Below are 27,990 nucleotides of genomic sequence, written 5' to 3' on the forward strand. Positions count from 1 at the left end.
AATTTGAAAAATGTAGGCGCGAAGGGATATCGTCCCATAGAAAATTTGAATTTCGCGCCATTTTTTACTGACAAGATTTGGTTGACCAGCTATATTATTATTATACACATGGTTGGCCAGCTGGCTTAGCCAAGCTGACAATCGCTATCGCTTCGACAATGAAACGCTTTATGTCTCTATCCTTCCATATAAATGCGTTTCGATCGCTACGGAGCGTAAGCGATTGGCACGTTAGCTACGCGTCGAGTTACTTCTACGGCTGGCGGAGTGGATGCGTCCACCACGGCGGGGTATCGTCTTGGGTCGTCCCATTCGTTTTTCGTCAAGTTATTAAATTAGTCCTATTCTGCTTTCGTCACGCATTCTACATTGAAAGCCACCGACGATTGTGACGAATGTAGAATGAGTGACGAAAGCAGAATAGGACTAATTTAAGAACTTGACGAAAAACGAATGGGACGACCCTAGACGATACCCACGGCGGTTGGGCAACTCGGATGACTGGGTCATCTGATGCTCTGTTACTAGAGAGGAGATTAAACACATGGTTGACCAGTTACCTCTACGGCTGGCGGAGCGGACGCGTCCATGGCGGTTGGGCAACTCGGATGGTTGGGTCGTCCGATGCTCTGTTACTAGAGAAGAGATTAAACACATGATTGACTAGTTACTTCTATGGCTGGCGGAGCTGATGCGTCCACGGTGGTTGGGCAACTCGGATGGTTGGGTCGTCCGATGCTCTGTTGTTTCTAGAGAGGAGATTAAACACATGGTTGACCAGTTACCTCTACGGCTGGCGGAGCGGATGCGTCCACGGCGGTTGGGCAACTCGGATAATTGTGTCGTCCGATGCTCTGTTACTAGAAAAGAGATTAAACACATGGTTGACCAGTTACCTCTACGGCTGGCGTAGCGGATATGTCCACGGCGGTTGGGCAACTCGGGTGGTTGGGTCGTCCGATGCTCTGTTTCTAGAGAAGAGATTACACACATGGTTGACCAGTTACCTCTACGGCTGGCGTAGCGGATGCGTCCACGGCGGTTGGGCAACTCGGGTGGTTGGGTCGTCCGATGCTCTGTTTCTAGAGAAGAGATTACACACATGGTTGACCAGTTACCTCTACGGCTGGCGTAGCGGATGCGTCCACGGCGGTTGGGCAACTCGGGTGGTTGGGTCGTCTGATGCTCTGTTGTTACTAGAGAAGAGATTAAACACATGGTTGGCCAGTTACCTCTGCGGTTGCCGCTGCCGGCGCTAGCGCGGCTGCTGCTGGCGCGGCGGGCGCGTCCTGCGCGGCCTGGTCCCTCGGCACGCGGGGCTCGCGCGGCGGCGCGGGCTCCACGGCGAGCAGGCGCGGCTTGTCGTCGCGGTTGGGGTTAAACACATGGTTGGCCAGTTACCTCTGCGGTTGCCGCTGCCGGCGCTAGCGCGGCTGCTGCTGGCGCGGCGGGCGCGTCCTGCGCGGCCTGGTCCCTCGGCACGCGGGGCTCGCGCGGCGGCGCGGGCTCCACGGCGAGCAGGCGCGGCTTGTCGTCGCGGTTGGGGTTAAACACATGGTTGGCCAGTTACCTCTGCGGTTGCCGCTGCCGGCGCTAGCGCGGCTGCGGCTGGCGCGGCGGGCGCGTCCTGCGCGGCCTGGTCCCTCGGCACGCGGGGCTCGCGCGGCGGCGCGGGCTCCACGGCGAGCAGGCGCGGCTTGTCGTCGCGGTTGGGCGACTCGCCGCCGCTGCCGCCGACAGACATCTCCGCCAGCGCGGATATCACGCTGTCCATGTTCACCGTGGCCGCGCTGTCGCCCTCCCCCTGTGTCACATTAAAGCTATTACTCCTAAGTGTAAGGCCTGAGTGGACGCTCGAAGCGGAGCGTTCGGCGGGGCGTGCAGCGTGGCGTCGGGCTCAGAAGTGATTTGAGCAGCGTGCACTAAGGCCGCTCCTATACGCTTGCATTTGTTTAACATGCACGCCGCACGCCCCGCCCCGCTGCACGCCCAACTCGAGCGTCCACTCAGGCCTTACACTAAGATCGACTACTGAAGAAGGCAGAGAAGTAACACTGATTGAAACTTTCACGATTTTTACACATTATTAAATGCCAAAGAAGTGGCAACAGACAGACTTGTCTGGAGAAATCATGGAAGAAAATGTTGGACAAATACTGAAATATGGTAGAAAAGGGCGATTCGGAAGAGGCCTATGTCAAAAAGACCTTACGAATACGCATGCAGAAATAAACATAGTAAATAATTGTAAAATAAAATGTAACAATTCGTATAATAAAGGCTTTAAAAGGCCATTTCTAAGAAAATATGTATTTTTTTATGTGATAGTCAGCAAACGAGCAGACGAGCCGCCTGATGGGAAGCGGTCATCGTCGCCCATGGACATAAGCAGCTTCAAAGGAGCCCCTTAAGCGTAACCGACCCTTAAGAACCTTAAATACGCGCTTCTTGAAGAATCCCATGTCGCAGCGCAAAGGAAATACCTCAGGAGGCAACTCATTCGGCACGTTGTGAAATACCTCAGGAGGCAACTCATTCGGCACGTTGTGAAATACCTCAGGAGGCAACTCATTCGGCACGTTGTGAAAAGAAACGAGCGAGATGCCAGCTTATTATTTTTACATGTAAAACACAAAATAATCGAATTACCTTTTGTGGTCCAGGCTTGAAAAAGTGTAGGTAGCAGTATCCACGGAAACCCTGGAAAATAAACAGTCACATCACATTCTTGCTGCACATTTTTCACTAATTAATTAGGCAACATAGTTAAAAAGTTCCTGCTTTAGTTTATATTAAGTGTATTAATGCCCCCCATTATTACGTCTTTCGCGAATCACAGGTTGCACATCGTGGTACAGTCGCCATCAAATATATCGGAGCGGCCAAGGTGTTCACAATATCTGAACAGGCACTCTACCGCCCTGACAATAGAGACGTGTTCAGATATTTGTGAGCGCCTTACCCGCTTCCATATATCTGATGGCGACTATATGTACATGCGAGCAGTTAACGAGTTTTTACCAAGCTTTTGTTTAACTTGCAATGTACTATGTATGTTTGTACGGGTCAAATCTTGCAAGTTAAATTTGATCCACTTCCCGATTTCCGATGAAGCTGAAAATTTGCATAAGTGTGTAAGTCGGGTGACAATGCAATATTATGGTACCATGGAGCTGTTCTGATGACGGAGACAGGAGGTGGCCATAGGAACTCTGTGATAAAACAACGTAGCCTAATTGTGTTAGGGGTTTTTAGAATTGTCTCGATGAGTATTAGTTGTCTGTCGTAAGAAAAGTACAGTCAGCGATAAAAGCTTGTACCAAACTCAACTACTGACGCATTCACGGCGCGTTGACGAGATCTGTACGTACCTATTTTATTTATATTTATTTAATCTTTATTGCACAAATGAAAATACAAACGTACAAAAGGCGGACTTAATGCTAAAATGCATTCTCTACCAGTCAACCTTCGGGCAAAGCAGATAACTTGTAGGCGGCGCAATATCATGTTGTAATTACAAAACAAAGTAGGTACCTACTTTTACACAACTAAACAAATACAATGAATATAAATAATAAATAGATATAATACATAGATAATACATATAACATATTAGAATACATATACATACATATACATAAGAAATCTGATGAAACTAACAAAATAGAGAATATATATATAAATACTAAGTCTAAAATTGTATAAAATGTGTTGTTACCTTCCAAACCATTATTTGAGGTTTGACCCCGCGCTCGGAGAGAGCTTGCTTCAAGTCGCGCACCCGCGTGTTCGGGCTAATGTTCGAAATCTGCAACAAATATCAAAATATTACCATCATATGTGTACAGCGATAGAGAAAAAAAGCGGCCAAGTGCGAGTCGGACTCGCCCATGAAGGGTTCCGTATTTAGGCGATTTATGACGTATTAAAAAAAAACTACTTGCTAGATCTCGTTCAAACCAATTTTCGGTGGAAGTTTACATGGTAATGTACATCATATATTTTTTTTAGTTTTATCATTCTCTTATTTTAGAAGTTACAGGGGGGGGGACACACATTTTACCACTTTGGAAGTGTCTCTCGCGCAAACTATTCAGTTTAGAAAAAAATGATATTAGAAACCTCAATATCATTTTTGAAGACCTATCCATAGATACCCCACACGTATGGGTTTGATGAAAAAAAAATGTTTGAGTTTCAGTTCGAAGTATGGGGAACCCCAAAAATTTATTGTTTTTTTTCTATTTTTGTGTGAAAATCTTAATGCGGTTTACAGAATACATCTACTTACCAAGTTTCAACAGTATAGTTCTTATAGTTTCGGAGAAAAGTGGCTGTGACATACGGACGGACAGACAGACGGACAGACGGACAGACAGACAGACAGACATGACGAATCTATAAGGGTTCCGTTTTTTGCCATTTGGCTACGGAACCCTAAAAATACATAGATTGCTCACTCCATACATCAGTTTTAGTACCAAAAAGACTATTAGCATCTAGCATCGAGTAGCGGAACTATCAGTACTGCTACTTGACAATGGATGTAGACACTGATATTAATAGTCTGAACTGATGTATGGAGTGAGCACTCTTGTCTTACTGTATTTCTCTATGGTACAGCCATTGCTTTAATGCAGCGGTCAGCAACCTTTTAGCAGCCAAGGGCCACATAGTAGTTAACAAAGTTGACGCGGGCAGTACTTTGTTAATATTTATGACTTTATCAGACACTGTCATTTGTTAATATTACATACAATAAATTAATTAAAAATTAAAAAACACGACTGCAGTTTATAAGCGAACTGAAAAGCTAAAAATAAATTTTAGTTATGTTAGGTACTCAACTTAATGAATGTAAAATATAATATATAGGTAAGTCTTCTGTCAGGGTCGTAAACAGCAAACGGAAAAGTTTAGGCTCATTTAGGATCGTGACTGTACCTGCATATTTTATTTCGATTGCAGTCGGGGACCTTGATATATTGAATTTTTCCCATTCATAGGTCCCCGACTGCATCGAAATAAAATATACAGGTACAGTCACGATCCTAAATGAGCCTAAACTTTTCCGTTTGCTGTTTACGACCCTGACAGAACACTTACCTATATATTATATTTTACATTCATTAAGTTGAGTACCTAACATAACTAAAATTTATTTTTAGCTTTTCAGTTCGCTTATAAACTGCAGTCGTGTTTTTTAATTTTTAATTAATTTATTTTATTTTATACATTTTAGTGACCATACAAACCAACCACATTTTTTATATGATTGAAGGTACTTAAGTTGCTTCAATAAGGAGCTTTCATCATGTTGATATTTGATATGTTAGCATAAAACGTGCTTAAAAACCTAAATACGTCGGACCCAAAAACCAGACGTAATGAAAAGTGCTATGGCTTAATATCTCTGCAACTACATAATTATTTCCCATTAGTTGGCTTTCGGCCTTCGCAATTAAGATACTTAGGAAAGCTGCAGAAAGCATGCACCTTTCTTACGTTCCGGGCCTTCGGCCCTACGCGAAGCTCGGCCTTCGGCCTTTGCAATTAAGAATCTTGGGGAAGCTACAGAAAACGTGCACCTTTCTTACGCTCTAAGCCCTACGCGAAGGTCGGCCTTCGGCCTTCGCAATTAAGAAACTTGAAAAAGCTGCAGAAAGCGTGCACCTTTCTTACGCTCCGGGCCTTCGGCCCTACGCGAAGCTCGGCCTTCGGCCTTCGCGATTAAGATACTTCGAGCTGCAGAAAGCGTGCACCTTTCTTACGCTCCGGGCCTTCGGCCCTATGCGAAGGTCGGCATTCGGCCTTCGCAGTTAAGATTCTTGGGGAAGCTGCAAAAAACGTGAACCTTTCTTACGCTCCGGGCCTTCGGCCCTACGCGAACCTTCGGCCTTCGCAATTAAAATACTTGGGGAAGCTGCAGAAAGCATGCACCTCTCTTACGCTCCGAGCCTTCGGCCCTACGCGAAGCTCGGCCTTCGGTATTTACAATTAAGAAACTTGGGGAAACTGCAAAAAGCGTGCACCTTTCTTACGCTTCGGGCCTTCGGCCCTACGCGGAGCTCGGCCTTCGGCCTTCGCAATTAATATACTTGGGGAATTTACAGGAAGCACGCACCTTCCTTACGCTTTGGAGCGTCGACCCTATGTGGAGTTCGGCCTTCGGCTTTGCAGGAAGAGCCCATCTGTCTTAAGCTCCCAGTCTTTGCTTCTCGTAAAATATTGTTTCACAACAGTAGCACGTGTGCTCCGGGATTTGCAAAATTTGTTTTGCAAAATTAAAATCATCATCAAAGACCTGCCTTCTACAGTCATGATAATAGTGTCTTCTATTCAAAGTCTCAAGTTAAATCTTATAATAAACAGCACAATATGTTTATTCAGAGTACCTGAGCATTTCTCAAATAATTTGTACATTTCGATCACATCTTAGATTTCTATAAAAATTGGTATGCTTGTAAAGTACACGAAGCTGAACAATTTCCACCATATTTCCCAAAATGTCCAAGAAAGTTTGTATGAAACATTCCTTTTTTGTTACCAAATGTGTAAGGAAATCTAGTCAATCGTTCAAACCGTTCCTTTCGTATAATTTGACACTTTCGCAATTGAAAATAACGTAAGCGCCACGATGAGAAGCTGCAAAGAGAAATGTCATTAGCGCGATGTAGAACATTTCGTATTTTCTCTCCAACGATACAATTAAACATAACTTATATATATTCGTATGATCGCCTTAAAAAATCCTTTCTTTTAATATCCCATTCAATAGATTTAGACAATTCATTTATCTTTGCGTTATACTTATATTTTGTAAAATCTTGTCGTACCAAATGAATAGTTTAAACCATATTTTGTGTACAGTTTTAGAATCGTCTTTCAAAATCCTTTATTTTAATACCCAACTCGATAGGTTTATTGGTTTTATTTTTGTTTCGGTTGCACAATTTGCAGTGCATAATCCGCCATATTGGTTTTGTGATGACGTCACATAGCCTATGTTACTCGGGATGACGTAAGGATTCCAATGATATCTCAAACACCTAAATCGGTTCAGGCACTTAGCTGTTACGGTGTAACAAAGAAACTTACATACGCACATACAAACATGAACCCTGAAAACAATACACTCTTTTTTTGGGGCAGTCGTGTAAAAATAGCCAGGGAGGCTCGCGGGCCGCAAGTGACAGGTTCACGGGCCGCAGGTTGCCGACCGCTGCTTTAATGCAATGGGTTCCATATAGACATTTCAACCTAAAAACGAACCTGATCGATTGATACCATAAACACAGAATAAATAATAGTACTAAGTACAGAAGACTCACTCTCTAACAAAACGCGTCTGTTACGATCAGCACAGATATGGCCGCTAGGTGGCGACAGCGCCACGCGCGGCTTATGGATTTCCCCAAAATTGGGGCCAAACGGATGTACTTTTAGCTACCTGTAGCAAAGCGACGAAATCGCGGAGTGAGACACGCCTGCCATAAATGAAAATTTGTCATCTAGCCCATTAGGTATGGAGTACTTTCCTCTACTTAAAATAAATTATTTCACACCGTGCACGAAATAAAGCACCAGATAATTATTAGAAAAACATAACTAGATAGCAGTTATCCCTTCGAGTGGCATTGTCCACCTCGAGGTCTCTACGGTAAGTGGCGGTGGCCGCGAGACGGACAGACATTAACAAGTCGTTGAATGGCGAACACTCAGATTGAACGATGGGTTGAGTGGCGCATTACGGGACTTTGTTATGACCGAACCTTCTCGCGACCGGCGCCAATTAGAGGAGTGTCCGCGTCGCGGCCTCTGCCACGCAGAGGCATATTTAAAAAAATGGCCGCGCCATTTCTCCTACCGTTCAACCGGAGGTGCTGCCACCCGAAAGGTTATAAAACATAAAAAGTGGTCATCTTGGCCGACGATCGACTGATATCAAACTTAATGACAAATAACGGCGTTTAAATAACAACGCCATATTCAAAAATTTGGGTCTAGACAGTACGCCGCCTAGGCGATAATCATAATAGGTATACACACTGACTTAATATAAAAGAAATAGACACACAAAGCAGAACAAAAACGTCAAGAAATGTGGATCCCAATGACGTTTCGCACCATTCGCATTGATGATAAAAACGATTACGTAAATTTTGAGTCAAGATAAATATTTCGTTCAGAAAAGAGCTTAATGTCGTAAGCATTAAGTGTCAAATTTGCAAACATAAGTACCAACACTGTTAAAAAATTTAGTCCGATGGCACTAAACGTAACGTATTTACGTCAAACAACGTCAAACGAGAATAATGAACGAATGGAGTCACTTTGGTACACTTTAACTTTAATTTAATCGGGAGCTCAAATAAAATTAATTCGTGGTTCAAATTCAAACAAATTAAATTTTTAATTCATAAGTAATGTAAGTATACGTCTTTAAATACTAATTTCCTTGAAATAAATTCTACTTATTAAATAACTGTGTATTTAAGATCTACATTTACTCATAGCACGGGTGCACGGGGGCATTTAGGTACTGATTGGATTTTTTTATAAAGTCTACCTATACTTTATAAAAAAAACACTGCCACTGTGTTCAGACAGATTTAGCATTTACAGTTAGTCGATATAAGCCCTTATTGGTGGTGTATATGTCGGAAACAGGGAAATGGGCCGAACACACAAATGCCGTTGCTGCATCACCCCTATCTCTTGCTATAATTAAATAGCAGTCCACTTTGCACGTCGCATAGGTTTTCTTGGAAATCTTGAATTTAAACATAATATTATTCCTTATGAATTCCATATAAAAATATAAAAAATTATTGACCTCACATCGACTCATTAGATTTTTGTTCCTTGACATCCCTTCTTTGGTACTAACAAATTAATTTATTCAAAACCATAAAATTACCACCAGATTACATAAATTATGTAATGCTATCCAAAGAACTAACCGAAAGAAATACATTCCATCCTTTTTCCTTGTTTTATCATTGTTATTTTTACATATTTTAACGGCACATTTCGTAATTGTTGACAACTTCACATTTGAGCGTTTCAAACAAGACTAAACTAAAAAGTAATGCATGATCTGTTTTGACATTACTTTTGTGGGGCCATTTTTGGCGGCTGATTGGGTATCCAGTTCTTTATACTATATCAATGGGTATACAGGATTCTTCAGAACGCCTACAAATCGGTGAAATACAACACAAGTTAGTTTGTAGTAAGTAGAACGACATCTAGCGGCGAATACGGACAACCTCGGAAGTCGGGACGGAACACTGGAATTGGGATGTAGACTGCGTTTTTAGGGTTCCCTACCCAAAGGGTAAAAAACGGGACCCTATTACTAAGACTTCGCTGTCCGTCCGTCTGTCACCAGGCTGTATCTCATGAACCGCGAGTTTAAATTTTCACAAATGATTTATCTCTGTTGCCGCTATAACAACAAATACTAAAAATAAAATAAAATAAATATTTAAGAGGGCTCCCATACAACACGATTTTTTTGCTCTATTTTTTGTTGATGGTGCGGAACCCTCCGTGCGCGAGTCCGACTCGCACTTGGCCGGTTTTTTTTTAATAAATATTTCACAACATGCACGAAATAAAGCCATAGAAAATATATATTATAAGAAAAAGAACTCGTTTATTTCGCTCAGTGGATCTGTAAGCTATATCATAGAGAAATATAGTAAGAGTTCAGACTATTAATTTCAGGGTCTACATCTAGCATCGAGTAGCGGAACTATCAGTACTGCTACTTGACAGTAGATGTAGCACCGACCGGAAAGTCTTATGCTGTTGAGATAAGACTTTCCGGTCGGTGCTACATCTATTGTCAAGTAGCAGTACTGATAGTTCCGCTACTCGATGCTACATGCTAATAGTCTTTTTGGTACTAAAACTGATGTATCGAGTGAGCACTCTGTGTATTTTTTTCTCTATGGCTATATTGTCCACGAGTGAGTAGAGAGAGATGTCAATCAATCAGATACACACAGCCATAAGTGTGACCAAGATGGCGAATCACGCTATACGATCCCGCCATGTTTTCCCGACACCCTCCGAATTCTTCCGAATCGATACGAATCCTATTCGCATTGTCTCACTCGCTCGTCACGCTCGGCCGGCTCATTCGAATCATGAGTGGGAAAGAGCGAGCAAGGAACACTGAGATATATGAGTTACTGAGCGAAATGAGCGAGTTGAATGTGCACTGAGTCACTTAGTCACACAGACAAGACATCCTCCAGACTGAGCATAGTAGCGCTACCCCCTCTGCCACAAATGTACGGTAGTTTTACTTCATTTTCGAGTCAAAGTTTCTTTGTGTGACGTCCGGGACCAATCACGGCACGGGACTCGCTCGCCTCGTCGCCCGCACCCCAGTATTTTTGGCAGCATCGGTTTCATGAAATAATTGCTCTAAACTCCGTCTAGAGGGTTCCTAGTCCATGCTCAGTCATGAACGACACATGTGTACTAGTTACCTTGACGGAGAGTCGATGACGGGTCTCTGCTTGCGCGTGCGGCGCGGCTTGTGGTCGTCCTTGTCTGGCTTGGCCTTGCCTCTGTTGCGGCGCGGCTTGGCGCTCTTGCCCCGGCATTGGTGTGGGCCGCATGTACTCGTAGGTACTTGTAGCGACGTGATCGCTTAGTGAGCCTGACACTAGTTACCTTGACGGAGAAGTCGATGACGGGTCTCTGCTTGCGCGTGCGGCGCGGCTTGTGGTCGTCCTTGTCTAGCTTGGCCTTGCCGCTGTTGCGGCGCGGCTTGGCGCACTTGCCCCGGCATTGGTGTGGGCCGCATGTACTCGTAGGTACTTGTAGCGACGTGATCGCGTAGTGAGCCCGACACTAGTTACCTTGACGGAGAAGTCGATGACGGGTCTCTGCTTGCGCGTGCGGCGCGGCTTGTGGTCCTCCTTGTCTGGCTTGGCCTTGCCGCTGTTGCGGCGCGGCTTGACGCTCTTGCCCCGGCATTGGTGGGTCGCATGTACTCGTAGGTACTTGTAGCGACGTGATCGCGTAGTGAGCCCGACACTAGTTACCTTGACGGAGAAGTCGATGACGGGTCTCTGCTTGCGCGTGCGGCGCGGCTTGTGGTCGGTCTTGTCTGGCTTGGCCTTGCCGCTGTTGCGGCGCGGCTTGACGCTCTTGCCCCGGCATTGGTGAGCCGCATGTACTAGTAGGTACTTGTAGCGACGTGATCGCGTAGTGAGCCTGACACTAGTTACCTTGACGGAGAAGTCGATGACGGGTCTCTGCTTGCGCGTGCGGCGCGGCTTGTGGTCGTCCTTGTCTGGCTTGGCCTTGCCGCTGTTGCGGCGCGGCTTGACGCTCTTGCCCCGGCATTGGTGGGCCGCATGTACTCGTAGGTACTTGTAGCGACGTGATCGCGTAGTGAGCCCGACACTAGTTACCTTGACGGAGAAGTCGATGACGGGTCTCTGCTTGCGCGTGCGGCGCGGCTTGTGGTCGTCCTTGTCTGGCTTGGCCTTGCCGCTGTTGCGGCGCGGCCCGCGGCGCGGCTTGGCGCTCTTGCCTTCCTCGCCCTCCGTCGTGTTGCCCTGAACAAAATAACACAATATATATTACACACTTGTAAACTCCCAATGGTCGCATCACAGTGTGGCTCAAAATCGAAATCTATTATAGACGAATTGGTCGATTATTAAGATTGCCATGTAGGTAAATGATGTTACCCTGCCGCGACATACGAGTATTATGAACGATTTGGGAAACTTCAAAATAGTAAGAGGCTTTTAATGGCTATGGATGATGTGTTGTGACACTATAAGATCACCGGATGTTGATATTATAGTCTGAAGCCCTTAATTTGGGGCTGTTCATATATTACGTCTATTTTTGACCCCCCCCCCATCCAAAAATGTACATCATGACTCCCCCCCCCATTTGAAATTACGTAATTTATGAATAGCCCCTTTAGCAAAAAAAAAGTAATTCTCACTTAATCGGAGTCTCCTACGTCGCTGATACTTCTCGTAATTTATTGTATACCTCTAATACTGAAAATATACTGCTAATTCGGTGGTCATGAAATATTATGAGGTCAGAAGGCCAAAAGGTGTCTCATCTATCTAAAATTTGTCACTTTCTTAACATTTTCAGAACTATTATAAGAGTGGCATTTCGTAAGCAACATTCTAGTCTATGCCCCTATAAGTTCTCGCAATATACTTCAAAGACAAGTACATACATACAATCACGCCTATTTCCCGGAGGGGTAGGCAGACACCACGAATTTCCATTTGCTACGATCCTGACATACCTCTTTCGCTCCAGTTACTTTCATAACATTCCTCATACACAAAGACAAAAGACAAGTATTGTAGTGTGTATATAGGTGAACCAGGATCTATTGAGGGTGCGCCATGTTGCGGAATTTCACTGGAACTAATTTTTTCATACTACACTGAATTGTCACCCTATACATGAGAATAACAGCGCCCTCTTGACAATTATCATATATTACTGGTCAGGCTATAGTTGTATAGTGTGTACCTCGCCTTCGCTCTGGCTCTTGTGCGACCTGGTGCGGCGCCGCACCTTGCGCACGCGCTGCGCCGCGCGTTCCTCCACATCCGTGTCCACCTCCGCCAGCGTGCACGCGCGACCCGCTCTGAAAATGAGAGCTTACTTAAACATCACGTCAATCCCATAGACTAGGAATCCTCTAGACGGAGTTTAGAGCAATTATTTCATGAAACCGATGCCACAGAATAACGAATAGTACTACCGTACAGAAAATTCACTCCTTCACAAAAGTCAGATTTAGGTATAAAATTACACCTATATCGCCGCCTGCAAGCAAAATTGAAACTTATAACCCGCGCATGAACCGTGAATCTCCTTTGCGCGCCGCAGTTTTATGACCGAGCTGTGAGTGTCGGCACGGGGTTATCACTTGACAAGTTTTTATACCTAAAGTCTATTTTTTTATTCGGTAGACTGAAATGACAGTTCATAGTATGAACATAAAATGTCATTTCATACTATGAACTGTCATTTCAGTCACCGAATAAAAAAATTGACTTTATACCCACTGATTTATTATTTTTAAGATAAATATGTAGGAATTACAAACGTTGATTATGTAAACATACATTTTTTATCCGGAGATAGTAAGTATGTCTGATTCTCACGGAAGTAAGTTTCGAAGCCATTGTGTATTTTCAATTTTGCGCGAGCGCCGCGTGACACGACCATCGATCGTGCACGCCGAGCGGCAGCCCACTGCCATACGCCTGTCCGATGGGCGCGCCGGCCAAATGTACCTAAACTGCGGAGTGACACCCCCCTGCCGATGCTGCCAAAAATACGGGGGTGCGGGGGGACGAGGTGAGCGAATTCCGTGCCGTGATTGGTCCGTTCAAAGACACGGACCAATCACGGCACGGGATTGACTCGAAGATGGAGTAAGACTACCGTATAAGTGGCAGAGGGGGTAGCGTTACTATGCTCAGTCTAGAGGATGTCTTGTCTGTGTTGTTACCTCTCTTCATGTAGTCACCACACTGGATTATTACGCCATTTATGGTCCTAGCTAAATTGGTTTTCCATACTTACGCTATGGAAGGTCCAATTTAGCTAGAACCCTAAATGGCGTCACAATCACGGAGCGTGACTGTATTGTGCGTCTCTCTGTACATGTTTCACTGAGCTAGAACCCTAAATGGCGTAACAATCACGGAGCGTGACTGTATTGTGCGTCTTTCTGTAAATGTTTCACTGAGCTAGAACCCTAAATGGCGTAACAATCACGGAGCGTGACTGTATTGTGCGTCTCTCTGTACATGTTTCACTGAGCTAGAACCCTAAATGGCGTAACACTCACGGAGCGTGACTGTATTGTGCGTCTCTCTGTAAATGTTTCACTGAGCTAGAATCCTAAATGGCGTAACAATCACGGAGCGTGACTGTATTGTGCGTCTCTCTGTAAATGTTTCACTGAGCTAGAACCCTAAATGGCGTAACAATCACGGAGCGTGACTGTACTGTGCGTCTCTCTGTAAATGTTTTACTGAGGTTGTGCAATAAAGAGGATTTGTATTGTATTGTATTGTACTTACAGCATTTCGATCTCTCGCAACTGTCCCAGTACTGGCATGAGCTCGACGCGGCGGTTGGAGAGCAGGTGCCAGATGATGCCAGGCGGCCGCTGGCTCATCCTCTGTGTTTCGATCACCTGGAAAATTCACAATATTTGTAAGCTTTTCAGAAAAAAGGTACCTTTTAAAGGTTTGGGTTTTTAAAGGTGGATGGGGTTGGCAACTGTCAAAGGTTTGCATAGATGGCGCCATGATAGCTTGCCCTTTTTAGGGTTCCGTACCCAAAGGGTAAAAACGGGACCCTATTACTAAGACTCCGCTGTCTGTCCGTCCGTCCGTCCGTCTGTCACCAGCCACGAACCGTGATAGCTAGACAGTTGAAATTTTCACAGATGATGTATTTCTGTTGCCGCTATAACAACAAATACTAAAAACAGAATAAAATAAAGATTTAAGTGGGGCTCCCATACAACAAACGTGATTTTTGACCGAAGTTAAGCAACGTCGGGCGGGGTCAGTACTTGGATGGGTGACCGTTTTTTTGCTTGTTTTGCTCTATTTTTTGTTGATGGTGCGGAACCCTCCGTGCGCGAGTCCGACTCGCACTTGGTCGGTTTTTTCTATGAGATTTGGCTAGAGCTGGCATCCAGAGCATTAAAAAAACAAAAAATTGACACAACTCTAGGGATTGACAGCTATGATGCAAGCTATGATGGCGCCGTCTGCTAAATACTTCGACCGGCCAACCCCATTTCTTGCGGTTTTAGAACCGCTAAAAGTGTAACGTAAGTACGGCATGCTTCATAAGCGCACGCACTGAAATAGCAAAAAAATTAATCGCACTGCGTTCTATACTTCGTTTTTAGCATTAGAAATTTGGTAAACAATCTTGATGTGTCTTTTAATTGAAAAACACATTTTAAAAATAAGTTACGGTAAATATGTCTATCTAATACGATCTTTTATAGTCTTCTGCTTTCATAAGTAATAGTTATTGATTTTTAAAAAGTGTTTTTCAATTAAAAGACATGTCAAAATCGCTTACCTTCTTTAAAGTTCTTTCTAATGCTAAAAAAAACGAACTATAAGCCATAGTCGGTAGTAGGACGATTCCTAGCGTCTGATCATGTTACGGGAGGTAGCAATGCTGGCAGTATGGCCAGGCGTGGCTCACTCCAAGTACATGCGGCCCACATCAATTTTGCCGCGCACCGCTACGGAACGGACGCCCGCTTGCGCCACCTAGCGGTCACATCTGTCGTAATTGACGCGTTTTGTTAGCTACATACTATTATTTATTCTGTGGTAAGGCGTCAGCGGCAGTGTAAGAGCATTTTCAACTGTGCACCTTAAAGCGCGACTTTAGTCGTGTTTCAGTAACGTCTAACCGTTACATTCCTGACAAAATGTATGGGATCTGACATTGACCGTCAGTTAAGTGAAAATGCCCGTAGAGGGCGTATAAGAAACAAGGTTATTTACCTGAGTTGGTGTGACGATGACGTCAATGGGAACGTCGTGAGGGCCAAACAACTCGGCTGGTAAGGTGTCAAACACCTGTAACAAAAATATAACGACTTGAGACAAATTTCATATCACCAAGTTTAGGTTTAGGCGTTAAGTTAGCGTGGTATTCCACCTGCCTAATTTCATTGCGTCTCACTCTCTCATTAAGCAACATGTGAGACGCAATACACATTGGACAAAGAAATTGGATAGGTGGAATACCACCCTTTAGGCAAATTAGGGAAATAATAATTAAGTGAAAACCGGTCAAATCCCAATAAAGCCTAGTTTGTTTTGGGTTGAGGGATGGGATGGCAGTTACTTTTTGGAACCGTTTGTGGCGGTGGAACGCATGGCGGCTTGGAACCGTTTACCGGATAGTGTTGTGACTGCCCCCTCGGTCAATGTGTTTAATTAAAAACAGATTGGACAAGTGGCTTTTAAACAATAAGTTAGACTGATGATTAGGGCCACCGCACATCTAGCGTCTTTCGAGCGTCGGCGTCTACAACTCTATGGCCGCTGCTCGACGCAACGTCGACGCAACTGCGCAGCGACGTCATTTTCCGTAGCGCTGACCAGATGCCGACGCTCGAAAGACGCTAGATGTGGGGTGGCCCTTACTAGTGAAGTGATATGACTTTACAAACTTTGAACTATATAACACTGGACACTGTGACATAGGCTCATCAGCTCAATAGCTGCTCGCCTATAATTATATAATAATAATAAAATCCTAATGAGTTCTAGTTTCCTCCTTATCTTGGAAGGTCAGATGGCAGTCGCTGTCTTTAAAATGCCTGCCTCTTTGAATAACATTGCCGAGTTGGTTGACCAAGCTCCCCTAGCGGACATAAAGTTTCCATCACACAGGCGCGTTTTCCGGGCGGGGCGTGAGCGTTTTATATGTAAAAGCGGCGCGCCCCGCCCGGCAAACGCGCCTGTGTGACGGAACCTTAAGTGTAAGGCCTGAGTGGACGCTCGAGTTGGGCGTGCAGCGGGGCGGAGCGTGCGGCGTGCATGTTAAACAAATGCAAACGTATAGGAGCGGCCTTAGTGCACGCTGCTCAAATCACTTGTGAACCCGACGCCACGCTGCACGCTCCGCCGAAGGCTCCGCTTCGAGCGTCCACTCAGGCCTTACACTAAGGGAAAAGCTGTCAATTTACCTGACAATCGTGCACGGTGGTGACTACAATGGTGTTGGGCTTGACGGCCTTCATGTGCATGATCAAGCCGAACTCCAGGTCGCCGTAGCCGCGCCCCTTGCCGATGCGGTACCCCTCCTTGGAAACGGCCACGGAACCCATCACCACCAGGTCCAGGGAGACGGAGTCTTCAATGCCTGTAATAATAAATAAATATCAGGGGACATCTTACACAGATCAACCTAGCCCCAAACTAAGCAAAGCTTGTACTATGGCTGCTAGGCGACGATATACATAATTGTATAGATAAATAGATACTTAAATACATAGAAAACACCCATGACTCACACTCTAAAAAATGAAGACCAACTAAGAGCAGTTTTCTCTTAGTTGACGTTAAGTTAATTACAACAATAACGATCTTATATAAATCAAAGAAAGCTGATTACTTAAAACAATAAGTGTATCTGTGATTGAACTAATAAAGTAGGTACGTTATTAATCCTAACAATTGTATACTTTGCATCTATCATTAACTTATTGGCATAATTATGTAACGTAGGTTGATTCAATCCTTAATAGCCCTTAGTTGATCTTGCTAGGATTAATTAGTTAGCATAATTATTTTTCATGTAAATATTGAACAAGATCTTAATTGGTTCAGTTACATAGATATAATAATAGCAATCAGAATTACCTTATTTGATGTGTCTAAGTTCTTGTTAGGCTCGTATGGAATCAAGATGCTTGATTACGACTATCAAGATATTGATAGGGCCAACCAAATTTTTTTTAGAGTGCAGGAACAAATATTTGTGTTCATCACACAAATAAATGCCCTTACCGGGATTCGAACCTAGGACCATTGGCTTCACAGGCAGAGCCACTACCCACTCGGCCAGACCGGTCGTCGTAATGAAAATGACCGGTCTCAGTGCATTTACGCAAACATCAAAGGCGTCGGTCCGCTGTTACTTATTAGTCTTAAAATAATATCCAGCAAAAAATTAAATTGAAAAAAGAGAAGCAGCGTTTCTTATTGGCGGAGGAATGTTATTCCAGCATCGCGTGGCAGCATACCAGAACCAATGGATGGGGTTCGAAATGTTTTAAGTGGCAAACGTGAACCGTTAGGCGCAGCCAATGATCTGGTCAAGATAGCAGGGTACTGCTGACGCTGATAGCACACCGGTCGTTGTAAAGAAAGACTATGCTCAGTAGTAAATGTCTTTAGAATATAAAAAAAAGCTAAAAAAAACCTAAGTTTAGAATAATGTGATGATAAATGTTTTTTTTAATGCAACCTTAGGATCTAGACATCAATTAAACTTACCAATACTCTTGCCGTAAGTCTCCATGCCATTACGCGACACGGCCTTCTTGAAGGCCGCCGGGCCGGTCTCGCCTTCCGGCAGCTCTAAGCGGTTGAGGAACCCAGTCTGCAGGCGGGGAACCGGCACGTACAGGGTTTTCTTCTGTTCCAAGCACAGGACTCTGTGGATAACAGAAATTACGTAAGTGATGAAAGTACCTATAGTATTGCGACTAGTTTTCTGGGAAAACTTATTTTAACAATGTTGCATCCTTCATAGTATAACCATGTATACTATAAATACGAGAGTATAACGACGTTTGTGTGTCCATCTCTCTGTAAACTTCTGAACCGATTTAAATTTAAGTACATGTCATTTGGTATGGAGATACTGATCAGGGGCGTATTTTGAAATTTGGCGCCCCGGGCCAATACGTTTCGCCGCCCCGGAAGTCAAGGAAGAGAAACAAAATGCAATCCGCCAGGGTTGGCGCCCCGGGCCATGGCCCAGGTGGCCCTAGGGTAAATACATCAGTTTTGAGGAAGGACTTAGGATAATGACGATAGTAATAGCATGAAAATAGTCATTCTATGCAGGCTATGGTGTGAGCAGAAGATAAAATAAGTAAATAAACTCAAAATCCCTGACTGCCCTAGTATTACTGAATCGCGATTAGAAAGGGATTGAGATAGCTGTCAATCCATATTGATTTTGACGTAAGTGTATGGAAATCTGTTATTTCTAATCCCTTTCTGATCGCGGCATGATAATAGCACGGTAGCATTTTTATCGTTTATCACCATGCCTGTCACGTTCTAACAAGTATGTAAGTGCGAAAGTGACGGGCATAGTGATAGTCGATAAAAACCGGCCAAGTGCGACTCGGACTCGCGCACGGAGGGTTCCGCACCATCAACAAAAAATAGAGCAAAACAAACAAAAAAGAAAAAGCAAAAAAACGGTCACCCATCCAAATACTGACCCCGCCCGACGTTGCTCAACTTCGGTCAAAAATCACGTTTGTTGTATACACTTAAATCTTTATTTTATTCTGTTTTTAGTATTTGTTGTTATAGCGGCAACAGAAATACATCATCTGTGAAAATTTCAACTGTCTAGCTATCACGGTTCGTGAGATACAGCCTGGTGACAGACGGACGGACGGACGGACGGACGGACGGACGGACGGACGGACGGACGGACGGACGGACGGACGGACGGACGGACGGACGGACGGACGGACGGACGGACGGACAGCGGAGTCTTAGTAATAGGGTCCCGTTTTTACCCTTTGGGTACGGAACCCTAAAAATGGAACCGTGCTGAGCCCGCTGGTCTATCTTTGTATCGTTAAGATTCGTGAACATTTTCTGATAATGATAAGGCATGATCTTATCAGTCATTGAACTAGTGCAAATTCTTGGCACCTGCTGAATGTGATCTGGTGACTTGATTATCTACATGTAATAATAATAGTGTCTTAGTTGCCGTACTCATTTGAGGCATTTATAGACAGACAGACAAAATCGTGAAAATAGGGACTACCTACTCGTACTTATGTACTTATAAAATACTGACTAAAATGAATAAGAGTGATGTCTACGGAAATCAAAGATGTATCGATTATATCTAAACTAGCGACACGCCCCGGCTTCGCACGGGTTACACAAAACCTTAATAAATTAACACCTAAACTTTCCTCAAGAATCACTCTATTGATAGGTGAAAACCGCATGAAAATCGGTTCAGTAGTTTTTGAGTTTGTCGCGAACATACATACACACAGACAGACGCGGGGTGGGACTTTGTTTTGTACCTAAGTGTTTAAATATTCCGCATAAGCAATTTTTTCTTGAGTAGGTATATCCTCATAAAACTCCTGAAAGGATGAAAAAACATATTTGTTCATTAGGATAGAGCACTGATAGTTTTTTTTAATTGTATAGGTAAATGACCTAAAAAGCTCGTGATTCAACAGACGACAGACAAATAGACTTTAATTGCTCAAAACTGTTAGATAAGTACGAGTAAACACATTTTATAATTCAGACGCATAGTAACTACCTATTTGTATTGAAGAAAATAAGCACTATGTAAAATAAAGGTTGATTGATTAAATGCCCGATTCGACACACACGACTGCTGTTGCTATCGACAACAGTTATATGCCTGTCTAAATTGCTAAATAAGCTGGAATTGCTTGCTGGTTTTGTACCATAACAAATACTAAGTTAATAGACAGTTAGACACAACTTAAGACGATTCTAAAATAACTATAAATAAAATAAAACCTGAGAAAAATTGTAGCAAAAACCGAATTTAGCAAATTGCGGGCATTTTTTTCTCGTCACTCTAATTACGCCTTCATTGGAGTAAAAGAGAAAGATCCCCGCAATTTGCAAAATTCGGTTTTCGCGGTAGCCGTTCTGGGCCCTTTTTAAATTTGAGTCATTCATCAAATCATCATCTTCCATTTACAGTCGCCATCAAATTCATCGGAACGGCCAACAAAAGTGCTCACAAATCAACAAGCCTCTATAGTCAAGGCGCTAGAGTGCGTGTTCAGACCTCGGCCGCTCCGATATATTATGTACAATACCGAATAATTATGGAAATTTACTCAATTAAAATAATAGGTCTGTCCAGACGAGAAGAATCCCTCGCCAATCCGACCAAACTGTCCGAAAATGATATTAAATAAAAATGAATAAAAGCGTGTCAAGGTAATTTTGAACAGCTTGCCCGCTAGCAACTTCTGCTGCTTACTGAACATTTGTTAGAGTATTTGTCATGTCACAAAACGCATGATAATTACGACAACAAAACGGTCATTCGGGTCCAATACATCATTTTTTTTTTAAGAAAATTAAAATTGAAACGACTTTGACACAGTATAAGTACAGCAAGTTAGTAAACATTGTTATCTTTATGAAATAGGTAACATGCAGTTTAATTGTTCGGATGTTTAAAAACAAACTTTAATATCAATGTAACAAAGTATGTTTCTGTGATTTTGTATGAAACATCATACTTGACTTTGGGTTATCACTGTTATCAGAACGATTATGCGTTGTGGGTCAATCAGATGCATTCGGACATATCGATAATGCAAAGATATAATTTGATATAAATAATCTTGTAAGCCTTATGGGGCATTATCTATGAAAAGGGATATTATTGTCGATGGCGCTTACGCCGCACAGCGTCGCGCGGCATTGTATTTATATCGGAGCATCGTTAATAATGGCGTAAGCGCCGTCGACAATAAGGTCCCTTTTCATAGATAACGTCACATATTTTAATAAGATATAAACGAGTAAGTGTTATTTTATATTGCACCAAAAAATAAGCATATTTGCGCTTATTTTTTGCACTGGGCTACATATTTGGCTTTGCAAACCACGTACAGTCGACGTCAAAGATACGTTTACACTTTTGCACCTTACTACTTTATAATAAGGCGAAAAATATGAACATGTGACGTTATCTATGAAAAAGGACATTATTGTCGATGGCGCTTACGCCATTATTAACGATGCTCCGATATAAATACAATGCCGCGCCGCGCAACGCTGTGCTGTGTTTCATAGATAATGCCCCATATATTTGACGTCGACTGTACCTACATGTAATGTACCACTTCTGTATTTTATTCCATAAAAAAAATAGCGGTATTTCGCTAATTTTAGAAGAATATTTCTTTTATATTAAAAACTATATTAAAATTGACATCAGGTGGACTATAGTTCGTTTTTTTTTAGCATTAGAAATAAGGTAAAAAATCTTGATGTGTCTTTTAATTGAAAAACACATTTTAAAAATAAGTTACGGCAAATATGTAACAAATATGAATCTAATAATTATGATCATTTATATTCTTCTGCTTTCATAAGAAATAGTTTTTGATTTTAAAAGCGTTTTTCAATTAAAAGACATGTCAAGATCGCTTACCTTCTTGCAAGTTCTTTCTAATGCTAAAAAAAAACGAACTATAGTCGCTTGTTAGCCACCATATTTGACTAATTTGATTTGATAAATAACAGTAACGTTACTGTGTGCAAATTCTAGTCCGTTACAACTAGTGCGTCTGCGTCTGTAGGTACTTCGTTTTTATGTAACGCGTTATAAAATAGGTTTTCTGTACATGGAATGCATTACCCAAGTTATTGGTCACGGCTTGGGTAACATTGCAATTCAGAATTCGTACTAACAACTCTTGATCATTGATGAACCTTAATGCCTTTGTAATAAGGTTTAGGAACAGTTAACTATAAGGACGATGGTACAGACTACAGAGGGCCTACTGCAAACCACGAAGTTTTGCCTCTGACGCACTTGTTAATTCGTACGTAAGTGCGACAGAGAGGGAAAATTTCGTTCATGGTTCGCGGTAAGCCCTCAGGTTGACTTACTGAGATCATTATGAGTTTGGTTTATGAATATATACTAGTTAAGCGTTTAAAAATAAAGTTATACCAGTACTTTCTGTGCATCTCGCTCTAACTAGCTTATTAGTGCGAGCGACATGTATAGAAAGCAAGTTACGCAGACATTAGCGAATAAGTCAGTGTCAGGTCAGTGATAAACTCGTGGTAGCCGCATAGACGAGAGTAGAATCAAAATTATTTATTAATTACATGCAGTAATCGCAGAGCGCTAATAATATGAAGTAAAACTGTGATACAATATTTATTTGTAATTTATTTTGTTACGTATTTCAAAGCAAGAATCTTATAAAATCTGGCATATTATATTGTTACAAGTCTGTTTAGTTTCAGTTTAGCTATCCCGGTGTCTGTTTATAATCAAAATGTTTTATTTTCAATCAATAAAAGTATGTAATGTTTTGTTTTCCATTAACTGTGTTTACGTTACCTGCATTAATAAAAAAAATACTCTCAGTAATCTAAAAGTGAAGAAATCCGACTTTTTTCACTTTCTCTCGTAAGACCTTGAACTTCCATTTCTAACTGGCAAATTGGCAATGCTATGTTGTGTCAAAACTATTCTTACATCTTACAAACTCTAAGTTCATTGACATTTATTGTCATAGTGCCAAAAACGAGAAACCATGTGTTACGTCTATTGGGCGTATCATTTTGAATACGAAGCGAGGTTAGGAAACCGAATACCAGATTTTGTCACAACTGTGATAAGCTCAGGGGCCCCTTCTCAAAAGCTTGTAACTTGTAATACAAGCGGATGTCACTTTCTAACAAAAGCTGTCAAAAGTGACATGAGTGAAGCGAGGCCGTTGCTACCTACAGGTGTAAGGGTATTATCAATGTAACTTCACTGACCTGACGGGTTCCTGCGGCTTGTCAGGGTTGACCTTGACAGTGGTGGCGTTCTTGAAGATGTCCAGCTCTGCTAGCTTCGTGGCGGCCTCGAGAGCCCCCTTGAAGTTGGGTATGCGGTTGTACACGGGCCGGGGGAACATGGCGAGGCCGTTGCTAAGTGCTGCCATACAGGTGGAAGGGTATTATCAATGTAACTTGACTGACCTGACGGGTTCCTGCGGCTTGTCAGGGTTGACCTTGACAGTGGTGGCGTTCTTGAAGATGTCCAGCTCTGCCAGCTTCGTGGCGGCCTCGAGAGCCCCCTTGAAGTTGGGTATGCGGTTGTAGACAGGCCGGGGGAACATGGCGAGGCCGTTGCTAAGTGCTGCCATACCTACAGGTGTATTATCAGTGTAACTTGACTGACCTGACGGGTTCCTGCGGCTTGTCAGGGTTGACCTTGACAGTGGTGGCGTTCTTGAAGATGTCCAGCTCTGCCAGCTTCGTGGCGGCCTCGAGCGCGCCCTTGAAGTTGGGTATGCGGTTGTAGACAGGCCGGGGGAACATGGCTAAGCCGTTGCTCTCCAAGTGCCGCCATACTTTAAGACGGAAGGATTGCTTGGTGATCTCTTCTGGGACAGGCTTGGCTGGAACAAGGGTTATGGTGAGGTATTTGTTGAATATTTAAACAGAAAATTTACTGGGTTTAGTAGACCTTATACCGTTCACCATAAGGTTCAACCTTGGTTAAATTAAACCCCTAATCCTTAAATGAGGAGTACCAACCAAGTTCTCTTGAAATTAAGTCTTTGTTATCTACACCTTCCGGCGGGAGACTTCGTTTTATAAGGTGTAGTGATGACAGCAGAGCAGGTAGCTTAACATTTTACCATATTCATGTTTAGTATTTTTTAGTTAAAGTATCGTATATTTTTTTTAATATAGTTAAAAGACTATGCTCAATACTGTTTATTACTGCCTAAAGTTTATAAATTATAATGATAACTTTAGGGAGTAATATGGAAAGATCTTGCCAAATTCTTCAAATTTTGTATGGAGCAGACAGAAAAACATGTCCTCTTCAAAAATGGCTTCCCAAATATCCAGTGAAATTTCTGTTTTGCAACGTAAGTAGTTATATTTATATTTGTAGATGTGAGGCATGAACTTCAATGAACTGAGAGGCATACAAATTCTGTACATCCACGTGTTTACAGCAAAATGTTTTTGCAAAAAATATCAACCTCTAGTATACCTAAATTAAAAGTAAAAAGCGGCCAAGTGCGAGTCGGACTCGCCCATGAAGGGTTCCGTATTTAGGCGATTTATGACGTATAAAAAAAAACTACTTACTAGATCTCGTTCAAACCAATTTTCGGTGGAAGTTTACATGGTAATGTACATCATATATTTTTTTTAGTTTTATCATTCTCTTATTTTAGAAGTTACAGGGGGGGGGGGACACATTTTACCACTTTGGAAGTGTCTCTCGCGCAAACTATTCAGTTTAGAAAAAAATGATATTAGAAACCTCAATATCATTTTTGAAGACCTATCCATAGATACCCCACACGTATGGGTTTGATGAAAAAAAAATTTTTGAGTTTCAGTTCGAAGTATGGGGAACCCCAAAAATTTATTGTTTTTTTTCTATTTTTGTGTGAAAATCTTAATGCGGTTCACAGAATACATCTACTTACCAAGTTTCAAGAGTATAGTTCTTATAGTTTCGGAGAAAAGTGGCTGTGACATACGGACGGACAGACAGACGGACAGACAGACAGACAGACATGACGAATCTATAAGGGTTCCGTTTTTTGCCATTTGGCTACGGAACCCTAAAAAGGGCCATTACTCTATTCTGTACACCTTTATGAAATTGCCTTCATGTGCAAGAGATATGAAATGTAAATTATTATGTCATTACTCATTATACTAGTTGAATTTGCCGCCGCTATTCAAGGTGATTATATCTACCGTAGTAACTCAACACTTGTGTACACAACCATACCTACATATCAGACAAACACATGTTCTGCTTGCCACTGTATTTACTTAGTGAGTGATTATGGGTAAGTTTTGATAGAACAATACAGAATTAGTGGAATTGAAAACTGTAATAAATTGACTGTACAATTTATTTATTATACTTTGTCAAAGGACTGTCTCATTTCAAACATAGACAGAGAGAATCATACTATCTTTGTCTTACACTAGTACTAGCACCCAAAAGAAAAGGATGAGTATAGGTTTTTTGGTCTTATTTACTGACAAATTTGGTTTGACCAACTATATTTACTAGCTTCTGCCCGCGACTTCGTCAGTGTGGAGTGATGATGATAATTGATAAGAACCACCAACCCTTCCCTGCACCAACTATCACGATATCAAATTATATCTGAATCGGTTCAGCAGTTTAAGCATGAAGAGGTCACAGGCAGACAATGAAAGACTTACTTTCGGGTTTATAATATAAGTAGGAATTACTATTATGAATTTGAATAAAAATATAAGAACCATATGATATACCATGTTATACATTCAGTATCTTTCAAAAGCATTTATTATTGACCAACTGTTGATAGGGACGATCCTTTTGCTGCAAATTAATCTTCTTCTGAATGAATGAATGTATGCAATTTGATCCAAGTCTATATGTAGGTATTAATTAAAATGTAAAACAACATCCTAAAACTCTGCAATTTGCATTATATAAATTATTACTGAATTAAAATTTATAACTTCAGTTGCTTTTGACACAATGTAAAATATATCTACCCTCTATAAGAAAACTAATATTATACTGGAACTTCTTGCCTTATAATTTTAATATGACTGTATTAGAGTCTGTTCGGAAAGAAAAGAGTCGTGGAATGTATTAGAGCTCATCTAAATGGTGCAAGACCTCACATGCGAGTTTCATTACATTGCGTTATTTGATCGGTCGGCTGAATTGTTGTAACCTCAATGGTCCGCAATGTAACTAAAATCGCATGCGAGTCCGCGCGCCGTCTAAATGAGGCCTTAGGCCCCATAAATTCCATGACTCTTCTCTTTCCGCACAGACTCTAGTAGTTCTTGTTTAATATAAAAAATCACAAGTTTATTAGTTTACATGTTAAGATGTTCCAGCCTTATTAACCTTTCAATCGCTTGGAATTTTTCATTGAGCATGCTTGTGTCACCGCTGATACAAAGTTACTCGAATTTTTGTAACAGACTTTAGCGAAATGAGTAGGATATACAGCAGGCTATGGTGGTTAAAAGGTTAATATGTCCGTCAGTATTAATGATGATTGTCCATGGTTACTCTGATGTCATCATCAGCTAATAATATTAATATGCATAGCAATTTATGTTAGAGTTGACTTGGGACAACCTTTTTAACACTTCAAGGCAACTTGGTTAAACATTTTAAAACTACACATACGTAATGACTAACCGAAAAGGGTGGAATACATTCCACTTGTAAAATGTGTCTTGGTTTTGCCTGGGGAGTTTTAAAAACCCTACCTGGGCTGTATTCTACCACTAAACCCAGGGAAATCGAGACAAATGGCCGCCCTAATCTTTACACATGACACACACGGAATACCTGTTGCTACAAATTGATATTACTCATATATTCCACCACCTTTAATGTTAGCATCATACAAAATTAGACACATTAAGAATAATTTCATCACTTACCATCAGCTGTTGTCGCTTCACCCTTTTCTATAAATAGGAAAAGTGAATGTATTTAAAGGTTTCAGCACTCAATTATTCTAAATGACCAAAGCAACTAGTGTAGACATACATTTTCGTGTGGGAGGGCCAACACGCTTTTTAATGGACAAGACTGGACGAATCTTTTTTACATGTAGGTAGGAAGAAAAAATTCTGTCTTAATCTTAAATAGATTTTAGCTGACTACTGCTTTCTAAAGTATAGAAGAACAAGAGAATCATAAACGGTTCGCCCGGCAAAATTAATTCAATGAAATATCCGTACAATTTTTTTAATAGAGGCGGGCCTAGGTATGTGAGTCATGTTTCACACTCCAATTAAGCTACCTACAATATCAATTGCAAGCGCCGAGCCAAATCAAATCGTTCTGATCAGTGCACGAAACAATAATGCACAGACAAATGCAAGTGAAAATGACTGCACTAATTAGACGGTGCAATCGGTTTCTTCTACGCACATTTCAAGGCAAGATTTTAGGCAAACGAAATGTGGGTACTTACAAACTGACTCCAAAGTTCACAAATAATGATCTATACATAGTTTTCAGTCGAAAGAATGCGACATTTTTACTAAAATAGCAAAGCAAACAGCCCAACCAAACGATTGTTATTACACTATTTTTGACAACATAATGTGAAACTTACGTGCGTCCGCCGCCGCTGGATTATCGTCTCCGTTCTGCATCTTGAAGATATATCGCAATCGGGAGGTATTTCGCAATTAATTCGTTAATCTAATCGAGAATCATTAAAATCTGTAAATTATAAACCTTTTCCGCCGGACGGCACGGAACGGAACCGTCACACACAAAAATAGAACGCGAATAAAAAACAAATGCAACCAACCAACTTCGAGACGCAAAGCGCAATGGTGCCATAACACAGAAAAAAGAAGTTGGTTTTCTATTACAGAATATAAATATTTT

General features: G+C 42.0%; 1 protein-coding gene across 1 annotated transcript; it reads right to left on the reverse strand.

The window, feature by feature from the left end:
• Positions 1-647: 647 nt before the first annotated feature.
• On the reverse strand, positions 648-27,931 carry LOC134657725 (methenyltetrahydrofolate synthase domain-containing protein). Its single transcript, XM_063513289.1, has 15 exons — positions 27,710-27,931; positions 23,764-23,983; positions 18,078-18,238; positions 16,766-16,941; positions 15,573-15,647; positions 14,112-14,227; positions 12,544-12,661; positions 11,442-11,588; positions 3,722-3,811; positions 2,650-2,700; positions 1,571-1,804; positions 1,402-1,527; positions 1,233-1,358; positions 1,008-1,082; positions 648-749 (listed from the first exon to the last, which is right to left on the reverse strand). The coding sequence occupies exons 1-15, from the start codon at positions 27,747-27,749 to the stop codon at positions 648-650; spliced, it is 1,857 nt and encodes a 618-aa protein (XP_063369359.1). The 5' UTR covers positions 27,750-27,931.
• Positions 27,932-27,990: the final 59 nt, after the last annotated feature.

This window comes from Cydia amplana, chromosome 20, assembly GCF_948474715.1.
Source record: "Cydia amplana chromosome 20, ilCydAmpl1.1, whole genome shotgun sequence".
In the NCBI taxonomy this organism is placed as follows: domain Eukaryota; kingdom Metazoa; phylum Arthropoda; class Insecta; order Lepidoptera; family Tortricidae; genus Cydia; species Cydia amplana.

Bases quoted from the DNA above. Each gene is read 5' to 3' on its own strand.
- LOC134657725 (XM_063513289.1), bottom strand. From the start codon at position 27,749: ATGCAGAACGGAGACGATAATCCAGCGGCGGCGGACGCAC. The intron at 14,228-15,572 runs GTAAATAACCTT...TGAATTTTCCAG, and splicing joins TCATCGTCACACCAACTCAG to GTGATCGAAACACAGAGGAT. The intron at 1,528-1,570 runs GTAACTGGCCAA...CGCGACGACAAG, and splicing joins CGGCAGCGGCAACCGCAGAG to CCGCGCCTGCTCGCCGTGGA.